The following is a 27,588-nucleotide window of genomic DNA, read 5'->3' on the forward strand; positions in this document are numbered from 1 at the left end:
TATCTCGTGATTTCTCAATTTCATCGATTACTGGACCATGTGGGAGGCCTTTTAATTTAACAGGATTCCATTGAGATATACCCGTTACTTAGAAGACTTTTTCAGAAACTGAAAGATGTTTAAAAACAGAAAATGATTTGCGATTGTAGAGTCAGTGCCTGTGCCTGCCAAAAAGTGTTTCATAGAGTACCGTGCCTCTACGTGTTAGTGATGTGAACGCGAATTCCCATAAGGTGATAGGTCTATCGTTTTAGCCTATACTTCGCCGATGTTAACAAGTATCTCACTCATATTTCTCCAAATATTCCTGCAAATGATACTACGTGATATGTATAAGCATTAACATTAATGTATCGAACGATTAAACATTGAGAATAAAAGAGAATTCAGTCGGCGCAGAAAATCATTTGCAAATCCAAGGCCAAATGTTACAAATTGCTTGATATCTCGAGTTCTATCGATTATAGTTAATAATAATTTATACTGGGCGGTTAGTGTAAATGTTGTTAACATTATTTGTCACAGCAATAGCCACTGGAATGGATATTTTAGCCGAAAATCCATTTTTGCCGAAGAATTCGCTGGATTTCGCAATTGTAACTAACCGTCGACCTTGTTTTCATCGGGGGACATCATTCCTCGAAGTCTACATAAGGAGATCACAGATCTTCATGTACTCAGTCGTCGTCGGTCCTCCGGACTTGAAGGACCTCCGGGTACCCTGGAGCTGCCGAGCCACCTGGATGCACTGGACTTCCTGGACTTCCTGGACTTGCTGGGGACCTGGTCAGGGGTTCAACCCTGGTTCTTCTTCCCCCTCCCCCCTGGAGCTGCCGAGCCACCCGGATCCACTGGACTTCCTGGGGACCTGGTTCTTCCTCCCCCTCCCCCCGGAGCTGCTGAACTTGCTGGGGACCTGGTCAGGGGTTCAATCCTGGTTCTTCCTCCCCCTCCCCCCTGGAGCTGCCGAGCCACCTGGATCCACTGGACTTGCTGGGGACCTGGTTCTTCCTCCCCCTCCCCCCGGAGCTGCTGAACTTGCTGGGGACCTGGTCAGGATTTCAACCTTGGTTCTTCCGCCAGCCTCTCGCCCCTCTGGCCTGGGTTCGTTTATTCGCTTGGTGCTGATGAAATTTTGGGGTTCGGTAAGTCATTTAAAATTTTATTGTTTTGCGAATGTCAAATCCATCATCTGTCCTATTTCCATGCATACTTTCGAGAATTTTGCGCGAGTCGTTCTATTTTATGTATTTCTTCGATGGGTTTGCATGATTTATTTTATTTCATGCATTTCTTCGATGGGTTTAAATGATTTATTTCATTTTCGTGAATTTCTTCGATGGTTTTCTCTGATTCATTTCATCTCGTCGATGTCTTCGATGGTTTTCCCTGATTCATTTCATGTCTTCGATGGTTTTTCCTGATTTATTTCATCTCGTCGATGTCTTCGATGGTTTTCTCTGATTCATTTCATCTCGTCGATGTCTTCGATGGTTTTCCCTGATTCATTTCATCTCGTCTATGTCTTCGATGGTTTTTTGTGACTTCTGTCACTCTTTCCTTCAAGTACTTATCTCTGCGGTGGTTTTGCATGCTCGTGCGTGCTCTGCTGTTGGTCGAAATTATCTCGATCGTCTCCAACTCAATAAGCTTTTCCTTAATTTCTTTCCAGGCCGACCACACCGTTACTAACATATAGTTGATTGTTTCAGCTTTTAGAGTTCACCGTTACTCGGGGAATGGAGTTAATAACACGATATATTTAACAAGAAACTAGTGCAAAGTGACAGTGAAAGAAGACATCTAAGTAAGCCTAGGCTAATTTATTATAGTATGAAGTATTTAAGGTCCCATGTAAAATTGCCAAGCAGTCACTAAATCCTTAACTTTGTTGTTCGTTTATTGGCTCCTCATCTGTGATGAGGAGGTTACCGCTGCTTCCGTTTGCGGAAGCAAGTGACTGAGCATGGAATCGGTATGGGTGGATCAGTTTCATCCCTTGGTGTTCTTGTCCAAAGGGAAAAGTTTCGGGCGTAGGGGGTGCACCTTATGGTACACTGCCTGCGTAAGTCACCCGGTTCGATTACCCAATCTCCGTGTTAGACGGCTTGAGTCAGGTCAAGTGTGTGCTCCTGACGAGTCGCATCGGAGCAACAGGAATCGTCTGGGAGGCGCCGAGCGCTTTTCCCTTTCGACTTGGACAGCAGGGTGGTAGGAACTGCGCCGTCCAATACTTGTTTCACGCTTACCCTTCGCCTTTCCTTCTTTCCTGAATTTCTTTTAATCGAGTGATTGCTTGGCAGTTCCCTAGATTCTATATCTAAACCGAAGGGATCGATGCAACTTTGTTTCCATCCATCTCTTTGGTTTAGTAGGCTTCATGTACAGGGAGATCGATGGAACTTTGATTCCATCTATCTCTCTACGGGTCTCCAAGAGCAGCAACCTCCTCGCGGTGAGACCTGGTAATCGGTGAGAACCGAGCCGATGGCTGCGATTGTCAAATATTCTAGTCGTATATAAGAATTTCTTTAACTTGCAATACTATGGTAGAATGTAAGAATAAAATATGTAACTTAAAATGTTGTTCGATTGTTCCTACCGAACCCCAGAACACGAATATAGTGTTAAGATGGAAGAATAAGTGCAAGTTGGAATATTTCAGCGAGATACTGGAACTGTTGAGTTTTTCACAATTTTTAAAGTCCTCTCTGCTTCAGCTTCTGTGATAGAATAGACCTATCAAGCAATGTATTTTTGTGTCGCCGGTTTAGGAGGTCCTAGGACCCCCTTGCCATTTTAGTGTCGCATGCAACGTTACCGCTGAAGTCTCAAAACAGATTGTAACGCAACGCGTGGTAGGAACTAGAATACCTCGTCTGTGTCCGAGACGAACTTACAACACACAGACGATGCATTACTCCTGTATCAAGAGAGTGCAGGGAATCTTGCCCTACTTAATTTTTATTCTAACCGCTTCGAGTGCTGTAAGCGTATTCTATTCTGAGTCGATAACGTCGCATGCGACCCAAGAATGGTAAAGGATCCCAGTGCCCCCGAGCCGTGTAACAAAAAATTTACATTGGATGTTACGTCTATTGTACGCGTGGTCCGTGATTATCACGAAATAATTTTTCAGCCGGCTGTACAAAAAAGTGCATTAGGAACTAGTGTAATTACAGTGTTCTAGTGTGAAATTGCAGTTAAGATGGGTGCAGACAAGAGTACCGAGAGTCTCGTGAGTTGATAATACTATTGACTAATTTCCTATTAATTTCTGACCATAACATAAGTCATTGGTCGCCGTATCGTGCCACGTATGGCGCCTTCGATAACTTAAAAATGTTCTTTAAATAAAATTCCTATTCCTATTAATGTACTCGTGGAATTAACAATGCGTGTTTCTTAAAATTACTATTTCTTCGTACGTTACAAACTTTTTGAGATAACTTACGGTAATTTTCTATCCGTGCCGCACGACGCGGAATCACTAAGATTTTTGTGGCAATAAATTTAAGATTTAATACTGCCAACAGACACAATTTTATCCGAAACGATAAATAATTCTTTCAGGTGATAAAGATTAATAAGTGGGATGGCTCCGCAGTGAAAAATGCACTGGACGACGCAGTTAAAGATGTACTTACGAAAAAATACAGCTACATAGAGAACTTTGCTTTACTAGATGGAAAATTAGCTCTCTGCGGAATTGCTGTAACCGTAGCTGTAATCGCCGTCCTGTGCGACTGTTTCTACCCTTTCCCAGCATGTAAATCTATTTTGGTCGTCCTCGTCTCTTTATACTTCCTTTTGATGGGACTTTTGACGTTGTATACAACATACAAGGAAAAGGGAATATTTGTGGTTGCAATTCAAAGGTAAATGTTAACCCCTATTAATATTTAGTACCTATGGACTCGAAGGCTGTTTTACCAAGTATCGCGTCGTGTTTCATATATTTCAGAGATCCAACCAGCTTTAATCCAGACTTCATTTGGGAAGCGAGTTCCTATCTGAAGAAATACGACGACAAATATAATCTTGTACTGTCTGTGCGAAATACAGCGACAGGAAGCGCAAACGAAACTAGCATTACGAAATCAGTCGCGAATTTCATTGATGTGAACGGTGTTGTTATTCCAGAATTAATAGAAAACATTGTGTCGAGCATGCATGATAGTATAACCACTCAACGCAAGGAAAAGTAGCAAGAAAGCTGACGTTCCCCTTTCATCGAATCTGATTTTACATCTTTTTTATAATGCACGAGACTATAATTGTTTCTCCATTTTTCAAGTACTTCTAAATGATGTAAATACACGGTGAAAATGTAATCCTACGACATAAACTGATGTATTTATTGTAATTTATGTTTAAATACAATAGAAAAACAAATATAAACTTTTACATAGTCGTTAATAGAATAAAAATTTTCTTCATCCGCTTACATTACTAGTGAAGTATTTACAACGCTACGTTTACGCTTCATCTGAAAATTTTCTCTTTGGAAATATAGAATTATTGTAATTAAACATGCAGTCAACCGAGATATTGCAAACACAATTTCAAACAAACTAAAAATACGAAATATGCGGATTTTAAGTAATTGAGTTATGAATGAAAAATTGAAATGATCGTTCACTGTTTCCTAAACAGAGAATCGGAGAGGCTTCTTGTTCAGTGTAATAACCGTACGTTCTTAAAAAAGTTTCCGTAAAAAGTATCAGCAGAAGTACGAATCCAGCTAATTTACACGCCGTACGACTACCAATTTTTTTAGAAAAATAACTGGTTCCAAACTGGCGATGGTGTATAAATTATTTATAATTGATGTTAACCGTGTGTCGTGTCATCTTCCACGAAGTCCGCTGCTTCTTCCCGTGTTACGCATACAACGTGAGAAACTTTGTTCCTGAACTTGACGCCGTAAAATTTATTCGCGTGTTGTAACAATTCCGGTCTGTAACAGAATTGATTGGAAGTTACGCCTAAAAGAATCTATATATTCGAATTCTAAGCAATACACAATTACCTGAACGTTGTCGTGATAAATTGAGCATCAGAGCTGAGCTCATGAATCATGTCCGCCACAGCTTTTCTATGCTGCGCGTCTAGAGCCTGATCAATTTCATCGAACAAGTAAAACGGCGCAGGATCGCACTTTTGGATGGCAAATATTAACGCTAACGCTACCAGTGATTTCTGTCCACCAGATAGTTGATTCATCTCTCTCATCTCAGCTCTATGACCAGTAAAAGAGACTCGTATACCTGAATAACAATTGAAAAGCCTTAATGATCGAGTGTGTTACTTTCTTTTCCTTTAAATAACGCGCGAATGCTGTGTGCTATCTCACCAACTCCGATAAATCTGTCAGAATCAGCTGCTTCTGTTATTGTTTCATCTCCTTCGTCGCCATCCGCTGTCTTCATGACTAATTGCGCATGACCCGATGGAACAAGCTTTTTGAACACCTCGCTAAAATATTTGCTTACCTGGAAAAGTGAGAATAACAATTACATGAAAGTCCAAGGTAAGTATGGAATTAATGTTGGCCCACGTACTTGTTTGAAGGTAAATTGTATCGCCTCGCATTTACGCTGCTCGAGCACCGACATCAACTCTTTAATTTTCTCGTCGCCTCTGTCCAATTCTTCTTTTCTTTTCACTAGCTTCTCTTTCTGATCGCTAAACGACATGAACTGATCCAGTGCCTTTTTATTCACATGGCTGTATTTTTTTAAATGATTGTTTGCTTTCTCCATTTCTTTGAACAACTGCTTGGTAGACATCGTGCTAAACTTGGAGTATACTTCTTGGCTAGGCAGTGCACCGAGTTCAGTAATCTTTTGTGTACATTCTACTATTTTCTGTTGCAAAATGTTCAACTTGCTGGCTAGTTTCTCTAAGTCCTTGGCATCGGCTTCTATCTTTTCTTGCGCCTCCTTTTCCTTGATCTTCCACTTCTCAACCTCCGAGGACTCCGCTTTTTGCTTCTTTATAGCGTTAGTAACCCTTTCGTTCTGAGATTTGAAATCCGCATTTACTTTTACCAATCTCTTCTCAATATCCGCTAATTGCGCTTTTGATGATTCCAATTGACGCTGTCGATCTTCTACCGATATTTCCTGCAGGGCTTGAACCAATTCATCTTTTCTTCTCACTAAATTGTTGGTCAGCAGATTTTCTAATTTATTTTTCTCGGCTTCTAATCGCATTCGTTTAGCAAATGCCTCTTTATTATCTTTCGTTAGGCGCCTTATATCGTCGTTCAATGTATCTACCTAAAAATCATATTACTCGTAAGCGATTTCATGTTAAAATTTCATTATATCTTCTCTTTTTCTCCATACCTGACGTTGATCAGCAACGGATAATTGCGCCATAAGCTCTTGATGCAATTCGCTCTCCAAACCCTCTTTCGTTGCACGCATCGCTTCTAAACTCGACGTGCACTGTGCAAGACTCCTCTCTTTTGGCGTACGATATCTTTCTATCGCGCTTAGTTCTTCCTTCATGAGTCGTATCTCTGCCTTCATTTTGTCGTACACATCCCTATAGTAATACCATCAAGTTAATAGAGATATCAAGTTAATCAGAGATGAGAATAGCATAGAACCTCATAATGATAACTTACTTAGCTTTACTGTTTTTCGTTTCAGTCCTCTGCATTTCACTGACATAAGAACTGATGTTTTGGTCTGCCTTTCTGATCTCGTCTTTAAGGGTTGTGAACTGGGCTTCGAGCGATGCGATCTGTGCCATCAGCTCCGATCTAGTTTTCTGTATTTCCAAACGCGATCTTAATGTGTTAAAGTAACCACCCGTTAATGATCCCTTTGACGATACTTGGTCACCCTCCAGAGTTACACAATCCAATCCAGAAGTGCGGGCTAAGTTTGTCGCGGCTTCCAAATTACGGCAGATCAATGTTTTCCCGAAAATATACCTGCATTTGCAAATGAGCTATTGAACACTTACAGCGTGTACAAAGTGTTAATCGTCTAGCGGTAAAAGTTTTATCATCCGTCACTGACCTTAAAGCCTTGTCGTATTTCGGGTCGTAATTCAGTTGCGATATCATAGCTATAGCATCGCTAGTATCTGGGTAATCTATATCTTTTACATGAAGTCGATTTAAGGGCATAAATGTTACTTCCCCAGGAAGACGTTGATTGTTCATCTCTTTCAGAATTTTCGTTCCGAATTTATCTGTTTCCACGATATGATGGAATAATCGGTTTCCAGCAGTCACTTCTACAGCCATATAAACACTCTTGTCGCAACTGAAATTCTCAATCACAGGCCCATAATAACTACTCACCTCATGGGCCATATCTTTACGCGTTCTAAAAGATAAAGGCGAATTTGTGAAAATAATTATTTGCAAGCAGCGGCGGAATATTTACCGAAACGTATCCAGCACTTTCCGCACGCTATCTCGTCCATTTAGAATAGGTTTCCCGGCCATAGACCGTAAACTTTGGTCCGCTTTCGCTAAGTCCTCTTTCAGTCCAGACAAATTAAGTTGCAATACGCTCTCTTGCCGGTACCTGCAATTATATAATGTTAAACCATGTTTTTCCCAGCCATTTCTAAGTGCAAAGAGAACTATATGATGAACAAACTGTTCTTTTCGAGTGGCTTGACACTGGTCCTTTGATTTAGTTAATTCATAGTATTGTTTATTGTGCTCATCTATCGATGCTCGTTGCTGCTCCATTTCACGCGTGTGTTCCTCTATCTTTTTCTCTAAAGTAATTTGTTTCTCCGCATCTCTCTTCAAGTCTTCACTAATTTTTCTTTGATGCTCTTCCTTATCTTTAATTTGTTTCGTAAGTTGTTTAAGCTCGTTTTGTATCCACTTATCTCTTTCATCCTAATACGAAGTAATGATTAAAACACTTTTCCTACACTTAAAGCGTGAATTTAGTAAAGTGACATTCAGTACCCTGCTAGTGAATTGACTGCCGCGACCCTGCTTGGCGTATAATTCTTTTCGCTTTTGCTCTTTTAATTGCAGCTCGCGTGTACATTCCTCTTCTACGCGTTTCATTTCTTCATACTGAAATTAATTCGTAAATTTGATCACTTGGATCGACGAAACAAGATAGTGAACAAGATAGTATAACTTACTTCTGGCTTGAGTTCTTCCAACTCTGCTTCTCTCGCTGCAATATTTACTTTTAACTTTTCTAATTCTTGCTGAGCGCGCTTTCTACTGTCATTGTCGCCTTTTACTTCTTCCAATAAATCATTAATAGTTAAAGTCAATTTGGTTTTCTCTTTCAATAATTGCTGTTGCTCGGCACTGAAAATTCCATTTCCCGCGTATGGTTAGCATTTGCAGTTACAAAATTGCCTATTCGCATCGTTGCAAGTATTACCTGAGTGTGTCTCGTTCTTCTTTTGCAGTTTGCACTTCTTTCTTCGCCTCCTTAAGACGTTTCGTTGCTCCTCTTACCATTTCCTGGGCAGTTTTTGCTTCTGCGCCTAATCGCGCTTGTTCAGCACCACTGTTAGCCCTAGATTTCTCCAGGTCTTCCAATTTTCTTTTATTTTCTTTAAGCTCTCGCTCGTGAATTGTATATTCTAAACAGCGGCGTTGTTTGTCCCAGCACTGGTACTCTTTAAGCTCCTCCTTTTCTTCTTCCAACGTCTTTAAACGTTCCTCTGCGATGCAATTACAATGAGCAATCATTTTTCGATAAATTTATTACAAGATAGAAGCAGTGTTTTACCTATTGTTCGTAAAAAGTCTTGAATCTTCTCCAGTTTCCCTTCCGTTTCTTTTAAAATAAATTTAGATTCTTCTCTTCGATCGTCGTATACTCTAGTACCAGCTACTTCCCTTAATAACTTAAGCCTCTGAGAATCAGGGGCTGTAGCCATTTGATTTATCTACACGACACAATTTGTTATACTCTTTCTATTATCGCAGATTACAAATGTTACGTACCTTTCCTTGCTTCACGATATAATATGGATTCGACCTTGAGAATCCTGCAGATTCTAACAGATTCATGACATCATTTCTGGTCACTATTCTTTTATTAAGGAAATATTGGTCCTTCTTCGAGCCAATCACTCTCCTCAGATACACTTCTTCTTTGTCAATCTATAAAAACGAACGATCGCTTTGTAATATAAAGCAGCAAGACAGACGAGCCATATAAAGCAGAATTACATAAGATACGTACCGGTAATCTTCCATCTGTATTGTCGAATATAATTTCTACGTGCGCAGAAATAACTCTCGGTCCTGTACCCTCGTGCAACAACGCCTGTCGCTGTTCGGGTCTGAGATGAGAAAATTCATCGCTCAAAACAAATTGAATCGCGTAGAAGAAATTACTCTTCCCAGAACCATTCCTTCCGACTTGAAATAAAAATATCATACATACAACCCTCGCTCGGAAACGTTTCTTCTCTTAAATTCCACTGGAACGCATACGTACCTACCACATTATGCCTCGGATCGAAGGGCTCCACTACTGTCTGTTCACGATATGACTTAAACCCCTGTATAATCACCTGGTAATGGGAAAACCGATTTAGAACAAGTTACTTGCAGTTGCGTCCCCTCGAATTGCTATACAAACGTTGCATTAAGAACGAAACTAACATTTTACAGAAGTAAAACTACTATCGCAGTAAAGTTTCTGAATGACTTGTTTCTAACCATACATTCGGGCAATATTTCGTTCGACATTAATATCGGATGTAAGATTAAAATTAAAGAAAAAGATTAGGCACATCGCGTCGGGAGGAATTTCTGTGCATGGCAAAATTCTGGAGCACTAGCGATAATTGCTTTAACGAAGGAGCGTCTGTTGGTAGGAGCTAGTGTATGGGGCGCGCAAAAAGCGACAGGTACTTAAAAGACGATTTAATCCTTCCGTTCGTAATACCTGCTTGATATACATGGCTCGGTTAAAAGTTACACGAGCGTTTCTCGTGTCAACACCCTACAGCAACACAATGGGAAAAGTAACTTCTCTGTCACTGAACGGAACAAAAACATTCAACCGACTTGTTGGCAGAGCGACATTTGTAAAGTGCCCGCAAGGAGACAGCACGAGAAAGTTTCTAGATTTGGGCGGGAGACTTGAGTCCGTGACCACTACACAGACAAAAAGGCACTATATTCGGGCTGCTATAATTAACAGAGATCTCTTAACATTGAAATACAAGTTATACAAGTATAGCAACAAATAGTCTCAGAGTAAAATTTATTTCAAAACGAATAATTAGACATGATTTTATTTCTAAATTGTTAACAGTACATATTCTTTAATGATGAATACTCAATGCATCGCTTTGAACTTCGTGACTTAGCTGTGTCTGTAAGTTAGATAGTTTATTCTTCAACGCTGCGATGCCCATCATTACGATGTTCTCTGGTTTTAAAGCTCCGCTACTCTCGACATTAAAGTAGTACTTATTTGGCTTAGCCTCCCAATTGAACGGTGCCTCGTCTGAAATGTATTATAATTATTGAATGTACATTAGGGTAGCTCGTATTTACTCTTGGTAAAATTTTTTTTCAAGATTTTCTTCGGGGCACCCTCCAGAATAGTTGCAAATAATTAAAAAAAAATCTTTACAAAAGCTCAAACTTTACATGGATTTTTTTTTAATTATTTGGAACTATTCTGAAGGGTGCCCAGAAGAAAATTCAAAAGTCGAAATTAAGAGCCACCCTAATGTACATTAATGAACCTCTTAAGTAGCAGAATACTTACACTGGTCCTCTTCTAATTCACTATACTCTGATTTAGGCCATTCATCTGGTTTTGGGAACAACGTGTGTCTCATACAATTGTCGGGATCATATTCAAAGCTCACACCAGCTGTCGGGTTCCACTTCGCATGCTCTTTTCCAAAGCCTTTCTTGGCATATGCTCTCAGTTTCAATTCTTGCCCTTTTCGTAACTTTACTATCAATATCTCTGCGAAGTAATAGATCGATTCGTCTTGTATTCTATATTGTAATATTTAAAGATGTATAGCTTTCAAAAGAATTAACCATCAGTTTCCCCGTATTCGCTAGCATCGTCCTCCCTGTGCCTGGAAGTGACGGGGAGCACTCTCGGATCGCTGGATTTAAAATCTGCCGTGGTGACGTGTCGCGTTTGATCTTCCGAGCATTTTACATCGAGCGTGAACTCGACGCTACATTCTGGACAGAAATCCATGCACTGGCAGTCTCTCGTATATTGTATCCTGTCGACAACCTAGACAAGTTTATTAGACACTTCTCGTTTTCAAGCGGAGGCTTTGGTACACGCTAGAATTCCGAATGTTAAATACTCACGTCGTCGCTTATCAATGGAATCATTCCGATTCTGTGCGCCAAGAATTCGTCACTTAAAACTGTCGAATTAGCTTCCAATTGTATCCAATCGATAGCCATTGTAGGAGTTTCGGCAATAAAGACGCGTCTCATACTGTTCGCCACGCTGCGAATATTTGAAACATTTAGTAGTTGAAGATAAATGAACTTAAATCGCGGTATAACCTGTCTTACCTTAATTCTGTATCTTCTACTTGGAACTTTACGTTTTCTTCGGTCAAGTCCGAGATATGAACCGACGGTTGATTAGCGTACGGCATTTTGTTGGAATGCTTATATTAAACAAAAACAAAAATACGTATTTTCTAATTAATATACTTGTTTCGAATCTCCTACATAATACGTCAAGTTTTGTCTGTGTTTATGCAGAGCAGTTTCGCAAGCTTTGAAAGCAGCGCCATCATGAAACATTCAAATAAATGACACTTCCGGTTTGTATTTGAATTGCACGAATTATGTAGTTTTCACATTTCTCTTATAAATACATAGGGAACGGTGTTTAGGATGTCGAATAGATTTTATTAGAAAAATTCACGTTACACATTATTCATCACATATTATATAAAGTAGGTAAAACTGGTTGAAAGAATTTCTATGACTGGATTGTCATGCTGGATGACGAAGTATCATTTTGTATTGAATTGCTTGAATACTATATGGTGCTGGTATCACGTACGTGTTACCACGTACAATCACTTGCGCAATAAATAAGTAAAAATGAAATAACGCAATTCTGGTAACTTTAACTAATCATACGAAATATAAATCCTACGATTACAATAACGCACCTTCAATATGTACGATGCTACTGCATTTATGGCACTAAAGCTTTGTAAAAACTGGAAGACTGTGGTTTGTGAGATACTATCTGTTACGTATTTTGAGTATCTTTGTGCAATCATAAAGATCTTTAACTTAACACAACCATCTCCTAAATGCAGCATAAATAGGAATACCCGAGATATATAAGCTGAAACAGTGGCATTCGGAAGTATCGAAAATACTTCGCGTTACTTTCACTAGAACTGTTATCGAATTTGTGATTTGAAAAAGAGATGAAGATTTTGATAGTACTTCTAGTAAACGATCTTTAAAGTTCGTCTGTGAAGCGCTCGATATCTTGTAAATGGTCTCCATAGTCCGTAGCTTCGCTACCTACGAACGCATCGTGATGGTCCAAAATTTCTTCAAAGGTTAGCCTGTTGTCGTGATCGTCGTCGGATGCGGCAAAGAGGTGATCCACTTCGTCGCTAGCTATTTCCCTGCAATATTCATGCATTTAGTAATATAAACGAATGCCTTGGAACCATAATTCAAAGCAGATGTATAAAAGTTTTGCTCACTCGTTGCTAGGTACTAGCCAAGAAAGTATTTCGTCTGAATCTAGTCGACCGTCCCCGTTTTTGTCGTGCTCATAATCGAACTTATCCTTTTCTATCAACAACCATTCTTTATCTTCCGCTTTAGCTCTGTTCCCGATGAATTCTTGGAAACTAATATACCCATCTTTATCGCCGTCTTTGTCGTCTAAAGCTTGTTTCAGCAGAAGTGGGAACATTCTGGGCGTCTCTTCAGGATGAGTGTAAGCTTTGAACTCCTCCGTATCCAGATATCCATCTTTATCGATATCAGCAGCCTCGAATGTTTGCTTATCATCGGTTATAAGCTTGTCCTCTACAGCTAAATCTTCCGGGTCTGTGCCATACGTGTCTTGCAGAATCTCATTCCAGCTAACTTTACCATCTTCATCGGCATCTGCATCTTCCAATCGATCTTCAGATTCTTCTGCGGTCAACATACTATTTCCAAAGCAAATATACATTCAGTTGGTTCCTGATCAATCAGTAATGTATAATAAATGCGCATACCTGAATGACCGCAGAATCCAAGCTTTCAATTCGTTCCTCTCGATAATCTTATCGTTATTCAAATCCATTTTCGTTAATAAAATAGCTAAACGTCTTTTGGATTCCTCTGTGGGTAGTTTATCAAACTCCTCCGCTGCTTTTACGCTTCCTGTGAAAAGGTACACGGATATACAGTCCGAGACTTTGGTCATACACTCGATACACTAGAGTAAACCAGCTCCAAGAAATATGTACCGAGTATAGCTTCGTGATCGAACTCCTGATGATGTTCCCCTCCTGCGTAGTGGTCCATGTCTCGTGGACTAAATGCGCCATCCTCTGTCCTCTCGTTGCTGTTAGCTTTGTTATGCTGATGAGTGTGTATATGCGCCGAGGCTGCGCTTCCCAATGAAAAGAATCCGAAAACTGTGAGGGTCAGGATAAGAGGAACCCTTAGACACATCCGGCGTGTATCCATTTTGACTTTCGAAAAGAAGCCTAAAAATTGAAATAACAACGGATAACCTTACAACATCGAGAATTTGACAGGTAAACCGACATACACGGCGATGCCGAGTGCGAGTGCCATATGGAATTCTATCGATTGCTCGTCTTTACGCATGTCGCGTAATCGTTCTCGAAAATCGACCCTGCTAATTTTCAAATTCGAAACATCCCGTCTGCGCGAGAATTTACTTTTAAATCATTTAAACTATTCTCACAAAGAGGGGATTATTATTATTATTATAATTATACGGGAAAACGCATAGTATAAGAATTACAAAACAGTCAGTTTACAGAGGGATGATGAACCGTGGATTTTATTTCGTTGCCAAATGGCAACTAAACGCACGCACCTGTTGAAACTTGCCGCACTAATGACGCCGGTTGATCATCGTATGACGTATGTCGTTGCAATCGATCAATCACCCCCCGAGTTTGTTGGAAATCGTGGTTAAGAGAATCCTCGATTTATTTCTTCCGTTCGCTTCTGAATCGCGAGGGAGGATGCTTGTTTCGCCGGGGGTGCCACTGAGCGCAGTTTCGTGCGGCTCACCGTGAAAAAAGACGAGGAAGAAAGCGTTGGGACTGCTTTAGCCGCGACCAGTATGTGCAGTCATGACTATGTTCTAGGGTGCGCGTTCAGAAATAGATTAGCCGTACTAACACGCCTTCAATTTATTTCTAACTTCAGCGATCGTCCGGCGAAAGAGAATGAAAGAGCGAGCGAATAAAATATCGGCCTTCCTTTCTCATTGTCAGCCAGTAGTCACGATAACGATTCGATAATCAGTGGCGAGATTAGGAAACGAAATTCGAACGAAATTGTGATTACTCGCATTACTACTGTATTCAGCTTATTATTATCCGTGCAAGCAATTTTTCTTGAATATGTATACGAGGCATTTCACTTCTCCGAAAAATTCACATACAAAAACCGAGTGAGCCTTCGCCATTTGCATTAATAAACATCTGTCTTCGCGATATAATTATCTAAGATTTCGAGTAAAGTTTCACGTGTAAGGCATAATGTTAAAATGTATCTTCAGGTACCTCTTCGTCAGCTAATTTTAATCCTTGACAGGATATTGATTCAACAACATTATAAGAAAGGAATTTATCGAAGGTCACGCGAAGAGGTCAGCTTCTTTGAATCTTTTAGTGCTATTTCCAACATTGTTAGCTTTGCGCATCCGCGATATTAACTAATTACCGTGTGCTGATAAGTCATTGCAAGCATCACGGATGAGGTAAACGATCGACCCAACGTCTAATCACCGACGAGATCAGTTTTGTCATTTCATTACCATTCTTGTGTCGCGTGCAACGTTATCGATTCCGAGTGGAAGTCGATCGCAAACCATCTAGCGGTTAGAGTTCAAACTAACCAGAATGTACCACGGCACAGTAAATCATGATCTTATCAATGGTAACAGATTTCCTACATTCCTACGTTATTGCAGAGTGAAAGGAAGCAGCACAGTATTGTCTCGCTGAGGGCTCGGTTTGGTGTACACGATGTGGACTCTTCGCTATCTCCACCACTTCTGTCTCACTCTTGTCCGGCGAAAGCGAGAGCGAGTGAGAGACACTGAAAGCGAGCGAGGACAGTATGAGACAGACGACGCGTTGATATGTTGTCTCGCTCCGTCTTTCGGACGCCTGACACTCTGTCCTTTACGTGCGCGACGGGCGTGCGCGATGGTCGCGAGCGCTTATCGTGAACACGAAACCGCTTTCGCAAAATCTTGACGCAGGCCCGGCTCAAGTCTTTTAATAATACATTTATTTGAGATTATTTATGACTTTACTTTGAAAAATTAGGCAACTGCCTAGGGCGTAAGGTTGACAAGAGGCGCAAAATGTTCCCTTCATTGTTGGCATTCATGAAAATAAACTTTTAAATGAAATACTACAAATTGTACTGCAACTGTTTAAAACTACGAATAAGAATTCGGAGTAACGTCATAAATAATCTCAAATAAATGTATTATAATAAAGAGCGCAATTTCACAGGTTCGCCTAAGGCGCAAAAAAGTCTCTTGCCGTACCTGGCTATCTGACCGTGGCGCGCATGCGTCGATCAGTCACGATTTCGTCTGAACGCTCGCGCCCGCCGCGAGCGTCCGCCGAGCGCGCGAAGCGTTCCATCTCGCTCCCCCCTGCGGCCAGATAGGAAGCGAGAAACGATCGCACGGAATTAGGGCTCGCTTCACGATACGGGCTCATCGCCGGTAGCGACCAGCGAGCCCTCAGCGAAACAATGCTATATACTTCGCACGAAGCTTCCGTCCAACATGAGATCACGCCTTCTACCATCGCCCTTATGATCCCAGCAGAATACCCATGCGCTTTCTATTCATAAAGCCTGCACGCGTGGACAGTGCCCCGCATAGTGCGCCGGGAAGTGCCGAAGAATCCACCGGGTGGGGAAGTAGAATAAGACAATAAACGCCCGGCACTTGGGCACAATGAAGAGGCGTAAACCACGCTAGCTCACGGTGCAGTGCTCTCGCCAATGGCCCGTGCGAATGTGGCTCCGCCTCTTAAGCGTGGCCAGTCATCCCCCAAGTGCCCATCGTGATTGCCGCGCTCGGGCGAGCGTGCGCAGCAGCGCGCACGCACTCGATCGCCGCGCTGCGCAGAAGTGTGCTCGGTGCGTCAATGCGAGAGGCCGCCGATTGGCTGCCCGAGCACTTGCACCCCTCTCGCCAAGCGTCCTTCTCCCTCGCCCGCTGTCGCGCTTATCTCCGTCTCTCTCCCCTAGCGCGTCTTCCTCCAACCTCTACCCATCGCATGGTAGCGTCTTCCCTCCTCCCTCTCGGTCTATCCTCAATGATTTCCAACCCCCTCTCGCTCGCTCCCGTTACGCGGGCACGCAACCACTACGCACGCTGGCGGCGAGTGTAGGTGGGTGCGTCCTTTCACGCACACGCGCGAGTAGTCGCGAGATACGCTCGCGCCGTGTGCGTGGGCACACGCACGAGGGATGATACGACTACCACAGGGAGCAGGCGGGGGCCGCGTTCTAAGGCCACGCTAGCCGGAGAGGAGATTTCTTATTTCTGCTCTGGTAAATCTGTCGCCCCAGTCAGTGAGGCAGCGAAGGGCGAGCCGCGCACCATTGACCGTGTCCGTGCTTCTTTTTTCGTCTCCTCTAGCCGCGACCCGGCGTTCTCCGCTACTCTCCCTCTCCCTCCCTCTCTCTCTCTCTCTCTCTCCGTCTCATACACACACGCACACACACCCACCCACGGCACGGTGTGCACGGACACGGTGCTGCACGTTGTTCGCACCGATTATTTATCGTTCCGCCACATCGTTGCGTTTTTCCCTCGCTTTCCAGTGTCGCATCTTAGCGCGCGTGAATGACGATCCCACCGTCCTGTTTGACACCGTGACGCGGTACCGTGGGCCGTTTGGTACCTGCAGATCCGGCGCGTGGTTCGCGTCTCGTTCGAATGAAGGATACGCCGATGGTCGTTGCACCGATTGCACGCGAATTGCGTCAGTGAAGTAGTGCCTCGTCGACGTTCCCCCAATCCTGTCGATTCTCGATTCCCCGTTCGATCGTGCCCGTCGCGAGTGGCTGCAGAGTGGACCGGCAGCATCCGGCGAAAAATGTAGAGTAGAAGGGTTGTCGGCGCACGAGGGAACACGGTGGTGCGCGCACGGTGAAAAGAGTGTAAAGAGCATCGAGTTACTTGGCGGACTTCAGGAGGGCGGATCTTCGATCCGGTGGAAAGAACTCTCTCACCGAGAATTCAAGGTGTCCAAGAAGCTCAGAGGGCTACTCGGATCGGAGGCTCCAGCCTAAATTGCATAAGCACTGGAAGAAAGAGGCAGCATCGACGGAGGAAGAGCAAGAGAGACACGGGAGGAGCCGCGTTGCATGTAGCCGACGGCTGCTGGGCTGGTCTTCCCGATGGATCCTATAGTGCTCGGTGAGCAATCGTTCGATTATACAAATTCCGCGAATACTTCTGAACTGCCCCAGTAGAGTAGCCGATGGGATCAACCCTGGTCCCGCTGTTGGGCCAATCACGTTGCTCAAACTATTCAAGTAGGAGGCTAGGTCTCTTCTGAAAGAAGTGAATACCAGATTGCCATGAAGTCACTTTGCAATGCACTCGTCCGCAGACTTCAGCGCGCGGCTCTTCTAATTAACGCCGAGCAACGACTCACGCTCCGCGGCGCGTCGCGCATCGATACCGGCTCGTCCGCTTGTTTTTGTCGCGAGCAGAACCTCGAAATTGTGATGTAAGTCCGATCGATAACGCCCACTGACCCAAGGTCGACTTTGCCAGCATTAGGGAGGACTTTGGAACCATTTCGACTCGATGCCACGCTCTTCCTTTCCCCAGTTTCCCCCTTTTCCGTGCGGTGCTCCACGGCGAAAGATCGCGTCGCCGCGGGGCCCCGGCCGGCGACGTGTAGCGTGTCAATCAACTTCGACCTAATTGAATTTATAATTAAATGAGACGTGGCGCTCGTTTGTATCTCGCGCCGGCGTCGGAGGCACTTATTAATTTCGCGGCACAGCGGCCGATAATAAAATAGGTTGGTGCAATTATCTACCAACACGAGCGCACCTAAGCGAGGCAGCCGCTCGTTTCCGCGGAATCTCTTGCGAGCGATTAATGGCGACTTGCCTGCCGGCCCTCCGAACAAATAGGATGCAATAAACTCTCCCCTTACGCGCTCGTTAAAGCTTCTCCAGTCCTAGCGTTTCACTCTACGCGTTAAGGTCTCGAAGCATCGCCGCTGGTCGCAGTCTTTCTTCGCGAAAGATTCGCCAGAGAGAGAGAGTGAGCAGGACTGAATCGATTCGAACGGAACGCGTGTACGAGGCTGCGAGCCTGTTGGCCCATTCATAGAAAGTGTACTGTACTCATTTCACCAGCAACCTCTGACCTTGCTGGGTCCCGGATGCCCTCTCGGTCCTTATCGCCCTGGTTGTCATCTTTTTTTCGAGCTCTCGGCGAGCCAGAGCCTCGCCACTGGCCGCCAAGCGAGCCGAGCGAGATCGCTCTTCAATAATCGTGTCAGCTGGCTTCAGTAATGTCACTGGACACCGACGGACCTGTTTGCGTCCTCTCTAAACATCATCCTCGATCGCCGGGCCTTCCCTCCTGTTTCCTCTGGTTTGGCTTTCATCGGGGATCTCCACTGGTAGCTTGATCCGACGAAGTTAGACGCGAGAAATGTCCAAATTCCTTGTACCCCTCGAGACCGCGCGTGGAATCGGCGATATCGGTGAGGGGGCGGTATCGTGACCCACATTTCAGTGACGCAAGCATAAATCATCGGAGACGTTTACCCACCGTTTGTTGTGACGCGTGAAACGCTGCCGATGACCCAGATCTAAACGTTACCCTTGCATCGATCTCTCGACGGCTCTGCGGCGCGTGACTCGGGGCAGCGCGCAAAAGCTCTGACAATGCCGCGGAGAAGCTCTCCGCGTCGCGTTACCGTCGCGCCGAGCTCGCGCGGAGATCGAGGAACGATCGACGGGCTCGGAAGTGGAGGAGCTCTCGCGGGAACATCGCGATTGCCGAGCGCCACGATACCGTGTGGAAAGAACGTCCATGGTTTTAAACGCTCGGCTTTATCAGCCGCCGCTTATTTCCCCCCTCGATGACGTTGACAATCCCCGAAGTCATTGACACCAATACACCCGCAACCGAGCGTACGGTTCAAGACCTTGATACGTTGCGCGATAAGGTCGCCCGAACGTGCTCCTCCGGCGGGGTGGAGGCGGCAGATACCGGGACAATAAAAATTTGTCACGACACACTGTAACGAACGATTAACGTGTTTCGCGTGACATGGCTCTCCTTTATTTTCCACAACCGCGAGTTTATCCGAAGCTGTTGCTGGGGAACAAGGCGGGGAAGACAAATTTAGCGATCGTTTATTAGGACGCTGGGGAGCTTCGTGATTTATGGCAGAAACTGCAGAAAACAACCCTTAAGCGCGTGGATGGTGATTGCGGTGGAAATGGCAGGAGAATTGCAAGAATTTCCAGGATTAGGGGTTAGTTTCGACGAACGTATCAGTTCGTAGATAAAAATGGGAGGAAGTAGGTACCGTTTGCTTTCGCGATTGCAATGGGAAATCAGATTCCCCCCGGTTGGAAGCTGCAGAAGATGCCAGGGGACGCGCAGTTACAGATTCATTAGCGTTCAATTAGTAGCGTTTGTTCCAGTTAAACAAGGAAGCCAGCTTTTAAAGGGTCCAGTTGACAAAGGACTGTGCAAATACTTGCACCAGCTTCTGGAGTTCACTCCGCAGCTACCTAGGGACCGTTTCTTCCGCGACGTCCTCTCTTCGCCCGCTTTCCGACCGATTCTTCGACCTCTGGAAGCGCCTGCGACAATTCGGTCGCTAATTTTCCCCGTCCCTTTAAAGTTAATCCCCTCGGAGAGTCTCCTCTGTTTGCCGCTGCGACTTCCACTTGCCTCAAGGTAAATTTGCTTGGCTACAAATTACCAATTTCGGGGGCGTTTGCAAATACTCCCAGTGTTCTTCCCTAGAAGACGAAGAGCATTTAAAATCCCATCGTAATTGTCCTCCGGAGTAACAAACAGTCCAAGTTTTCCTGTCCAATTCTCGAAGAAAGTGGAGGCTCTGTTTACCTTGAGCTCGAGTCAGCGCGGTTCATTAATAATCTCTTGAATCGGTTCAGTAAATTGCGCGAGGGTGGTGCCCACAGAATCATTCTGGATAGGTGTGGTGATTTTACAATCGATTGGTGCGAACCCGTGAAGTACCTACGTACGGATTTCAGCATACGAAAGTAAGGTTGCAGATACGAGATCTAGAATGTTAGCAGGGCCGAGGAAAGCGCGCAGGGAAATGTAGCGTGGATCGTGATTTGGCTATGAGAACGTGACAAGGTGGAACGTATCGCATGGACTATTTCCTCGGTAACGGCGGAACGATTTCGAGATGTATTGTCGACAAGTTATTACTTGCACGATTTGGACGTGGAGTTCTGCATACCCGTCCCGCGATTGAAAATCCTGGCGGCCCGCCACCGGGGGGATCTTCTAATAGCCCATTCCAAAAATTAGTCCCGACTCTGTGCCACCCGACCAGCAATTTTAGCTCAGGTACAAAGGGTGCTTTCAACTTCAAACCCATCCTTCGTAGTACCGGTGCGTCCTCCCGGCTCTCATCAAGCTGGCCACTCTTCCAGTGGCACGCCACTTGCACCCGGAAGTTCCCGAGAAACGTAGCGACGTTGAATCCTCGAGATGTCTTCTGCGAGCTTTAATGGCGGAGCTGTTCTGCGGGAACCTACCGATAGGAATACAGAGTTCAGAATGATTTTTACCGCCACCGCGGGGTCCCTATCTCCACGGCCACTCGTTTCGCCAAAAGTTGCGCCACCGTTCGGCGGATCGAAGAAAAAACGAAGGCGCACTTTTGTCGGCGCGGGATTTTTTGCTCGTCGATCGGATATATTTCGGTCCCACTGTCATCGCGTATTCCAGATGTGAGCGCGCGGCTCGTCCGCACACGCGTGCACACGGACGCGCCAGATAAATTTCGCACGGATGTATTTTAGGTGCACGAGGAAAGGTACGGCTTCGGCGGGCGGGGAAAAAAAGGTAGGAAGAATTAGAGGAAAAGCTGGTGAGAGGTCCAAGAGAGAGAGTGTAAACGAGCATCGAGAATCAAACGTACGAGGTTTTTTCGAAATTTACAGTCACGTTCCCTAAACGAGTTTCCCTCTTCCTCGCTTTAAAGTTCTGCTGCACAGCTCGGGCGACGCAAATGGGTGGACGTTTACGAGCAGCATAAACTGGGGGGTGAGAATTGACTTTCTAAAGAGGTTCTGCCTCGGTGGAATGACAGATATCCCGGGGAAATTTCAGCGATTCGTAGACTTCGCAATAGAAAATCGTTACGATTGAATCGAACGCAGACTTGTCTGGAAAACCGCGGTGCTATGGTCGAGCTATGTCCGACGAGGTCGTGCGGTTATCACGAAAAATGCAGTTTGATTAGCGCATAATTAATTTCCTCTTGCGTCAAGTTGCATAAATTTCGTGCCCATAAATAGACTCCTCAGTAGTCGGCGAGAAGACCTCCAGAATCTGGAGGGGAGATCGTGGCTGGTTGTCGTAAGGGGTAGGTTGACTAATTGTTAATAACTTTGCAACGATATATGCTCTACTGCGGAAAGATTTACTGTGGAAAGAAGTCACTTCTACTAGGGCATACATTTATGTCCGACTCCGCGATCGCACGTTTTTTTAAGTTATCGGCGTTTGTCGAAAAATTGACTACGCAAGTAAATATTTTTTCTTAAAGTTTTGATTTTTTCACGCTCTATATAGTTATAATAGAATAAATGTTAAGGGACTATTTTAAAGTTTGTTTATTGGACGATCTATTGACATGGTATTTTTGTTTATTGTGACATTGTGTTGTTTTATTATCACTAATAACATTTTCTTAACTGATTGTATCCAGTCAACTAACCCCGATCATGGGGCTGGTTGATCAGCATAAACTGCGTTCCAAATAAGAGCATACCGACGCCCCTACCGATTTGCGCAGCTCCCACGGATCTGACACACGCGATTGGTTGTAGCACTTTCCCTGCCGGTCAGTAAACCAATCAACAGTGTATCCCTGCGCGAACCGAGTACGCTCTAATGTGGAACGCAGTGTAGAAGGTGTTAGGAAAACATTAAACTACCTTAATTGTTGTCACATTGAGTCAACTTTAATAATTTAATCAGATAGCCAAATGTATGCCCTATCAAGTATACTAACCGGTTTAATGATATTTCGTCGACATAATTTATTAAAAATCAAAAACTGGCCTACCAACCCCGGTCTCCCCGACGCTATCTGCGCAACGAGTTAAAGGAACACTTCCCATCGCCCAGAGAAAAAAGTGTTACGTATAAATTTACCACGACACGATTATACACTGCATCGTAACGCGCGTCTGGAGGGGATGGACGAGGCTCGACGATAGCGTAATCGAAGGGGCTTTGACTGATTTCAGACGCGAAAGTCCTGTCCAGCTGCCAGCGAGCCTATTCGGTAAAAACGTAACGCCGTTTGGCCTGTGCCCAGCGTACGGGACCTCTGGAAATAATGATGAAACCTGACAGGCCTATTTCCAACCCCTCGTGGATACATGTGTTATAAATCTATGCGTCGTAGGTCGCCGCGCTCTGCACGATTTTCTGATTACTCGCTTCTTTGGAAAATTCGAAGAACCAAGTACCTTCAAAGATCCTCTATCTTTATTCCATCTCTATTAATCCTCTTCTACTCAACCCTGATGGGAGAAAACTATCCTCTTCGGCGCTGTTATTAATTTGCATGTTAATGTTGGGCGTCGGAGGACCCCTCGGACCGTTTAAGCTCCTTCCCCTCGACGGTTCGCAGCTCGGTGATTAAGAAGCTTTAATTTCCGACGCGCCGCGGCGACGAACTAATCACTGACATGTGCGCCGGTCCAGCGCGGAAACGGAATTAAAGATCGGTTTCTATAAAAGAGTAGGAGGCCGACAAAGGGGCAGGCTCGAGGGGCTGATAATTAGCGAGTGAGAATGGTAGACAAACACTGGTCGCGTTCGGCCCATCCGCGTAAGTGAAACACATGTTTTCGAGGGTGACACTGACATCCATCACTCGGCCCCGTGCACGCCCACGTCTCGGACCATGCTTCAACGTTCAACTTTTCTACTTATACACCCACTCCGGCCTCTGCGCTTCTCCCTTTGTACGCGACAATTTCTTCCGCCCCGCGGTATCGTTTTCGCAAATTTCCAGACACCAAATTAGCCGAGCCCTCCCCAGGGCCCGATCTGGCTCTTCCGCCGCTCCGGGCACAGATCATTCTTGCTGTAAATAATTATTTTCAAATATAATCTTTGACAGGGAGCGAAATTTTTTGTAGCATTATTTTTAATAACAAAAGTTTTACCTACCTACTTCTTGACCGCTTCCCCAAAATGTTTCACTTTTTTATTGCTTTCAAAATCGAGAGGATAGGGGATAGTCGCGTTTAGCTTTGAAAACGATCATCGCGGAAGTTGCTCGGCTCGTCATCCCCCAGTGGCACTACGCTTTGGACGTTCTCAGTTATCCTCACAGTGAAATTTCGCGCTATCAATCTTGGTTATGACGGCGTGTCGTCGATCCCCGCCATTTCGCGAGTATATAGCTCGCGGCTGTGGCGGATTCGCCTGTGAATATCGCACAATAAGCTCGCTGTTGCCTCGAGACTCACCCTGTCCTCCGCGGTCCTCGCCGTCACAGGCTCGCGGTGGATGTTCGCGGATCGAGGCGGAATAAATCGTTGAGGGAAGATCGAGTGGCGGCATAGATCTGCGGATCGCCGCGTGGAACGACAGCGATCCGGCCATTTCACGCACGCACACGCGTGAACGTCGCGGTGCACGCAATATTATTAGACTTTTTCTCGGGCCCGCGGTGATTAATGGCTGAGATCAAAGGGCCCGACGCGTGTAGTCATTTTACACGCGTGTAATACACGCATTCGAAGCGTGGAGGGGAAGAAAGAGAGAGAGAGAGAAGGGTGCAAGCGTGTGCGTTGGCGAGCACATGCTCTGCCACACGAGGACCATCCCTCTGCGTTTGGGACACCGAGGACTTTTACGTTTCACTAATATCGCATCTTCGAGCCTCGCTGTTTCAGTTTTCGCTTCTCTGAATGAACCATGCTAATTAATAAAGCTTCTCCTGGGCGAGAAGGGGCGATAGCGATGGATCCTTGGTGGACGTTTTAAGGGTGGTCTGGGTTAGGTACTCGAATTATATTGTTGCTTCTATTACTGTAGACGTCTCAACGCACAGTGCCCCTTTTCGTTGCTGGTAGGGTAGACCGGGGCCGATACTAACAGGGGGCGATTATAACACGTTAAATATCTCAAAATATGTGACAGATATCAACACAAATTTTGGATATATGATGAAGAATGACATTTGGAATTCACAAATCCATGTCTAGGAATTGCTACTATCGAGTCCATGCAGTGTTACAACCCCGATCCAAGGTCAAGGACAGTCGTAACGCTTTCTCCCCTTCTCATTTTTTATTAATAACCTGGATATTACTCGCCACACAGCGAAACTGTTGTGTCTCAATAATGTCAGATAAGTAAGTAACATTTTCGTATAAGAACTTGTTTTTTCCAACTGTGATAGTTCTTGCGTAATCGTATTCCAAAGTCAAAGTGTTACTACCGCTCCTGGTGTACCCTACTCGGTTCACCCCCTCAGTTCCCCAGAAACACGATCCCTTAAATCGATTTAACCGGTGCAGCTTTTTTTCCGGCGGTCCCGATCTACTGGAGAATTTATTGCCGACCCCTATTGAATTTCTAGTTCCCGAGTCCTCCGGGGTTTGAAGATTGATGCTGCGAAGGTCAAGCAGAGTATTTACCTCCGGGTATGTCAGATAAGCACCCTCTACATCGTGAGACAGCGCTGAATTCTGCCCCCTTGGTGGTTCTTTGATCGTTCGCGAGGCGCGGACGGAAGCGAGGCGCTGAGGAAAAGCGCAGGATTCGTCGTAATTATAAATCTATCAGGCGAACGGTTTATCCCGTCGTTAATTATTCACCTACGCGCAAGCGTGCCGACCGAGGGAGCGCATAAACCGAGAGGCTTGTCTCCTGTTTAACGAGCTCGCGCTACTCCCTCGCGATCGAACGTTCGCCAGCAAAAACGCGGGGCTTTAACGTAACGCGGGCCATTAAGTCCAAATCGTCGGAGTTTAACGGACCACGTCGGGGTCGTTCCACGAATCGGCGATCCGCTGAAAAAGCCGCTGCTTCAGTGGGGTGATTCCTGGAAAAGCCGCCTCGGACTTGCATCTTTCAATTAAAAGCCTGACGGAAGCTTCGCCGCACATTTCGTTGCCATTGCCCTGGTCTCTTCTTCGTTTGCCAGTGCAGGCTCGACGTTCCTCTAGAAAGGCGTCGATAATATCGTGGACGAAGAAATCGCCGGTGCGAACCGTCGAGGGGATGTAGAAAAAGATGGGGAGGAAAAAATGGTGGCTGATGGCCGCGCAAAAACGCGTCTCCTCGGCGTCGTCGACGGAACTCTTGTTCCAGGAATCACGGTGGCATCGTAGGGCCCTCCTTCCCGCCGCGATCTCTTATTTGCTCCTCTTCTGCTGCGTAGGGAGCTCTGAAGAGCCGCGGCGACGTTGGGAGGAACGGGGGGACCACATAAATTTCCCCTTCGCGGACAGGAAGGCCCCCGTGTTTCCACTTCCTCTCCGCGCCAGATCCACCTCTCTATTTCCACTCCAGCCTCCATCGACGAATCAGCGAATTCCTTTCGCTTCAATTGTTCGAGCAAGGATACGCGAATCCCGGTTACAGGAGCCTCTGCACCCTCGGAAGTGGAAGTATCCTCTGCTAGCTCAGCCCCGTGCATTTCTCCCGCTGATAATTCGAAGAGGGAAGAGGATGACTCCCGGTCGTGCCACGTTTTCGAGTTCCGGGGAAAGTCGGAGGCAAGGCGCGATGCTTACTCCTCCCGTGGTTAAAGATAGCCCCCTTATTATGCTCGTAACGGGTTGTTGTCTTCGGTCACCGACGAACGGAATTTAGGTGGGCTCGGAATGCAGTTAGGGGCAATTGCTAGGGCATCGTTTCGCTAATTAAGGGTTGTTACAAGGCGGCGCGGAGTCACGGGAGCCCACCATACATCTGCATCTCATTAAAACGAGCCCAGGCGCCAGGTGTAAGCCTCGTTGCGCTCGCGTATATTATTGTCGCGTTATTTCAGCGTCTGGCCAAATCGACGGGCGGATCAGGGGCCGCGGCAGCGCTCAAGCCGGCGCCCACGCTTTCATAAATCCAGGTTGCAAAGTCGGGAGTAAGGTGTCGCATAACCGAAGGGGAGAAATTGAAATTGGGGATTAATTGGGAATTTAATGGACCGGCCTATAATCGAGCACCTCGCGTCGCCTATAAAAAGCCCCAGGCCAAGAGGGCTGTCCAACCCAGTTGCGGAGTAGCGGTCCTTTTTCTTATTCGCCCTCCGAACCCTACGCCAAAGACACAAGACTTCTCAAGTCCCTCGGTAGAAGAATTCTAATCTCCGTTGAAAAGTCTCTCAAGGCTTCCCGATCTCTCCAAGGAGAAGTCCCGCGGAAGGTTACGCGGGGAGCAAAGAGAGGAACGATCTAATTCTTCATTGCCCCCTGTTTCTGAGCAGAGAGCAACGCGGTGGAGCTCGGCGCGGACCAGCAGCAACAGCAACAGCCGCAGCACCAGCAGCAGCAGTACGGCGAGGTGAACCAGCTGGGGGGTGTGTTCGTGAACGGCCGACCTTTGCCTAACGCGGTTAGGTTGCGAATAGTGGAGCTCGCCCAGCTGGGTATCAGGCCGTGCGACATCTCGCGGCAGCTGCGTGTCAGCCATGGCTGTGTCAGCAAGATCTTGGCCCGGTACCACGAGACTGGCAGCATACTGCCGGGCGCGATCGGCGGCAGCAAGCCCCGGGTCACCACCCCAAAGGTGGTCCAGTACATCAAGCAGCTGAAGCTCAAGGACCCAGGGATCTTCGCGTGGGAGATCAGGGACCGGCTGCTGTCCGACGGCGTCTGCGACAAGTACAACGTGCCCTCGGTCAGCAGCATCTCGAGGATACTGAGAAACAAGGTCGGGGCGGCGACAGCGATACACCATCATCCCCATCACCCAGCCCACCATCACCACCATCATCACCTGTACGCAGCCGCCGCGGCCGCGGGCGCCGCCCTCTGCCCTGTCCCTTATCCACCGACGCCTTATCACGCCACGCCGCCGCCCGCTGTGGCGCACCACCATCACCATCACCATCACCAAGGTTGGTAGCTGCAATCGCTCT

General features: G+C 45.7%; 5 protein-coding genes across 7 annotated transcripts in view; 2 read left to right on the forward strand and 3 right to left on the reverse strand.

Annotated features, from left to right (window-relative positions):
- The window catches only part of Spase25 (Signal peptidase complex subunit Spase25), a 134,164-nt gene extending 129,734 nt beyond the window's left edge, over nt 1-4,430 (forward strand). Inside the window, exons 2-4 of the mRNA XM_076829105.1 lie at nt 3,123-3,238; nt 3,574-3,878; nt 3,965-4,430. Coding sequence (XP_076685220.1) covers nt 3,209-3,238; nt 3,574-3,878; nt 3,965-4,208 — 579 coding nt within the window. The 5' untranslated portion in view covers nt 3,123-3,208 and the 3' untranslated portion in view covers nt 4,209-4,430. The remainder of the gene's footprint in view (nt 1-3,122; nt 3,239-3,573; nt 3,879-3,964) is intronic.
- Smc3 (structural maintenance of chromosomes 3) lies at nt 4,332-10,070 on the reverse strand. The gene is made up of 17 exons (XM_076829093.1): nt 9,912-10,070; nt 9,459-9,534; nt 9,201-9,379; nt 8,960-9,118; nt 8,742-8,901; nt 8,388-8,673; nt 8,137-8,311; nt 7,952-8,065; nt 7,629-7,879; nt 7,410-7,553; nt 7,038-7,349; nt 6,638-6,949; nt 6,354-6,555; nt 5,565-6,284; nt 5,357-5,495; nt 5,033-5,270; nt 4,332-4,960 (listed from the first exon to the last, which is right to left on the reverse strand). Exons 1-17 carry the CDS (start codon nt 9,924-9,926, stop codon nt 4,834-4,836), a joined length of 3,609 nt encoding a protein of 1,202 aa, XP_076685208.1. The 5' UTR covers nt 9,927-10,070; the 3' UTR covers nt 4,332-4,833.
- Nucleotides 10,071-10,215: 145 nt separating this feature from the next.
- Rpii33 (RNA polymerase III subunit RpII33) lies at nt 10,216-11,740 on the reverse strand. 2 transcript variants are annotated; one of them, XM_076828827.1, is made up of 5 exons: nt 11,531-11,739; nt 11,318-11,462; nt 11,030-11,237; nt 10,746-10,952; nt 10,216-10,478 (listed from the first exon to the last, which is right to left on the reverse strand). In XM_076828827.1, the coding sequence occupies exons 1-5, from the start codon at nt 11,614-11,616 to the stop codon at nt 10,294-10,296; spliced, it is 831 nt and encodes a 276-aa protein (XP_076684942.1). In that variant the 5' UTR covers nt 11,617-11,739; the 3' UTR covers nt 10,216-10,293. The 2 variants fall into 2 exon arrangements, with proteins under 2 accessions (XP_076684942.1, XP_076684944.1); XM_076828829.1 differs by having other exon boundaries at nt 10,381-10,517; nt 10,723-10,952; nt 11,531-11,740.
- Nucleotides 11,741-11,854: 114 nt separating this feature from the next.
- LOC143377519 (reticulocalbin-2) lies at nt 11,855-14,604 on the reverse strand. Its single transcript, XM_076828826.1, has 5 exons — nt 14,061-14,604; nt 13,459-13,701; nt 13,225-13,372; nt 12,700-13,155; nt 11,855-12,618 (listed from the first exon to the last, which is right to left on the reverse strand). The coding sequence occupies exons 2-5, from the start codon at nt 13,679-13,681 to the stop codon at nt 12,447-12,449; spliced, it is 999 nt and encodes a 332-aa protein (XP_076684941.1). The 5' UTR covers nt 13,682-13,701; nt 14,061-14,604; the 3' UTR covers nt 11,855-12,446.
- Nucleotides 14,605-17,614: 3,010 nt separating this feature from the next.
- Pnt (ETS transcription factor pointed) overlaps nt 17,615-27,588 on the forward strand; it is a 140,823-nt gene continuing 130,849 nt past the window's right edge. For both annotated transcript variants that reach the window (XM_076829392.1, XM_076829400.1), the window contains exon 1: nt 17,615-17,648. In XM_076829392.1, coding sequence (XP_076685507.1) covers nt 17,630-17,648 — 19 coding nt within the window. In that variant the 5' untranslated portion in view covers nt 17,615-17,629. The remainder of the gene's footprint in view (nt 17,649-27,588) is intronic.

Source organism: Andrena cerasifolii, chromosome 16 (assembly GCF_050908995.1).
Source record: "Andrena cerasifolii isolate SP2316 chromosome 16, iyAndCera1_principal, whole genome shotgun sequence".
In the NCBI taxonomy this organism is placed as follows: Eukaryota; Metazoa; Arthropoda; class Insecta; order Hymenoptera; family Andrenidae; genus Andrena; species Andrena cerasifolii.

Coding starts and splice junctions, on each gene's coding strand:
- Smc3 (XM_076829093.1), bottom strand. Junction 8,674..8,741: donor AGACTTTTTACGAACAATAG/GTAAAACACTGC, acceptor ATTGCATCGCAG/AGGAACGTTTAAAGACGTTG. Junction 5,271..5,356: donor TGACAGATTTATCGGAGTTG/GTGAGATAGCAC, acceptor ATTGTTATTCAG/GTATACGAGTCTCTTTTACT.
- Rpii33 (XM_076828827.1), bottom strand. CDS start 11,616: ATGCCGTACGCTAATCAACCGTCGGTTCATATCTCGGACTTGACCGAA. Junction 11,463..11,530: donor GTAGAAGATACAGAATTAAG/GTAAGACAGGTT, acceptor AAATATTCGCAG/CGTGGCGAACAGTATGAGAC. Junction 10,953..11,029: donor CGAATACGGGGAAACTGATG/GTTAATTCTTTT, acceptor ATTACTTCGCAG/AGATATTGATAGTAAAGTTA.
- LOC143377519 (XM_076828826.1), bottom strand. CDS start 13,681: ATGGATACACGCCGGATGTGTCTAAGGGTTCCTCTTATCCTGACCCTC. Junction 13,373..13,458: donor CGATCACGAAGCTATACTCG/GTACATATTTCT, acceptor ACCTTTTCACAG/GAAGCGTAAAAGCAGCGGAG. Junction 13,156..13,224: donor TGGATTCTGCGGTCATTCAG/GTATGCGCATTT, acceptor CTTTGGAAATAG/TATGTTGACCGCAGAAGAAT.